Source organism: Agrilus planipennis, unplaced genomic scaffold, assembly GCF_000699045.2.
Source record: "Agrilus planipennis isolate EAB-ADULT unplaced genomic scaffold, Apla_2.0 scaffold2, whole genome shotgun sequence".
NCBI classification, from domain to species: Eukaryota; Metazoa; Arthropoda; class Insecta; order Coleoptera; family Buprestidae; genus Agrilus; species Agrilus planipennis.
Genome location: NW_020442464.1, coordinates 1583982 through 1585127, shown reverse-complemented (window position 1 = coordinate 1585127; position 1146 = coordinate 1583982). Strand labels below are relative to the sequence as shown.

Below are 1146 nucleotides of genomic sequence, written 5' to 3'. Positions count from 1 at the left end.
AGAAAGAGTATTCTCTGTTATGAACGCAAAGTGGCGGGACGACAGGAATAAAGCTTCATTAAAACTAATTAAAAATGAACTTTTAGTTTACTTAAATCTTTGTTTGCCATGTTTAGAGACTATTAATGTATTTAAGAGCGACAGTAATTTGTTACTGGCTAATAGGTGTAACAAAAAATATGTTTCTAAAAACAAAAAATAAAACACTTTATTTTTATGCTGAGTACTTTTTTTTCTTTAACCTTTTAGTCGAGAAATACTTTATGTAAAGCCTGAAAAGGTGGCAACCCTAGTTGTTTCCTAACTGCAGCGAAAACAAATTATGGGTGTATGAGATGTAAATCAAAATCCATTAGAGGGAATCGCATTTAAGCTGGTTATAACTGAAATTTTGGCTTTCCATAATTGGAATATTTAATGCATAAAACATACGAAGCAAAAATTTCTAAAACGCAAATCATTAAGAAACATGATGAAGATTTGTAGCTAGATTTGGGAAATTTTATGACTCTAATAGTAAAATTCGAAATCAATGACATGAGATAATTTTCCGTAAAGGGTTTAAAGCTTTGGTCTACGAGACAAAAAGTTTAAAGATCAATGTGTTGCTTTGGGCATCATTTAAAGGAAATATTTTGCAGCCTATTAGTCATTTGAGGATATTTCAGGAGTTCATCTTAGACTGAATTTGCCACAAATATTTCTGGATACGCTAAAAATGCATGTTAACGTAACTATAAAAGATAATTTTATATAACACTGCACTGTGTCGAATGGTTACCACTTTGATCTCTTTAAAATCTGATATCTATACAAAAAAATACTAATCCTTTTCAGTAGATGTCACTATAGCGTGAATTCAACGTCCGAAAATGAGTTTATAAGTCTAATAAAATTACAAAACTCCAGTGCGACTGTCCGTTAATAATATTTAATCAATTATTACAACATTGCAACGTGGAATATATAAACGAAGTTATTATAATCGTAAAACACTTACAGGGTGTGAAGTTTAGAAAGAGGACTTAATGCATCTGAAGGAATTTTCCGAAGTCCACATCTTTGTAAGACCCTGTAACAAATTAGAAAGTATTACATATTGCATATTGGATCCTAATGATACTAACTATAAAATATAATAATTAA

General features: G+C 30.1%; 1 protein-coding gene across 10 annotated transcripts in view; it reads right to left on the bottom strand.

The window, feature by feature from the left end:
• The window catches only part of LOC108733869 (lutropin-choriogonadotropic hormone receptor-like), a 210315-nt gene that overhangs the window by 48649 nt on the left and 160520 nt on the right, over window positions 1-1146 (bottom strand). For all 10 annotated transcript variants that reach the window (XR_003232453.1, XR_003232454.1, XM_025980975.1 and 7 more), the window contains one exon: window positions 1001-1072. Coding sequence is in view for 6 of the 10 variants with exons in the window: in XM_025980975.1 (XP_025836760.1) it covers window positions 1001-1072 (72 nt within the window). In the remaining 4 variants the exon portion in view is untranslated. The remainder of the gene's footprint in view (window positions 1-1000; window positions 1073-1146) is intronic.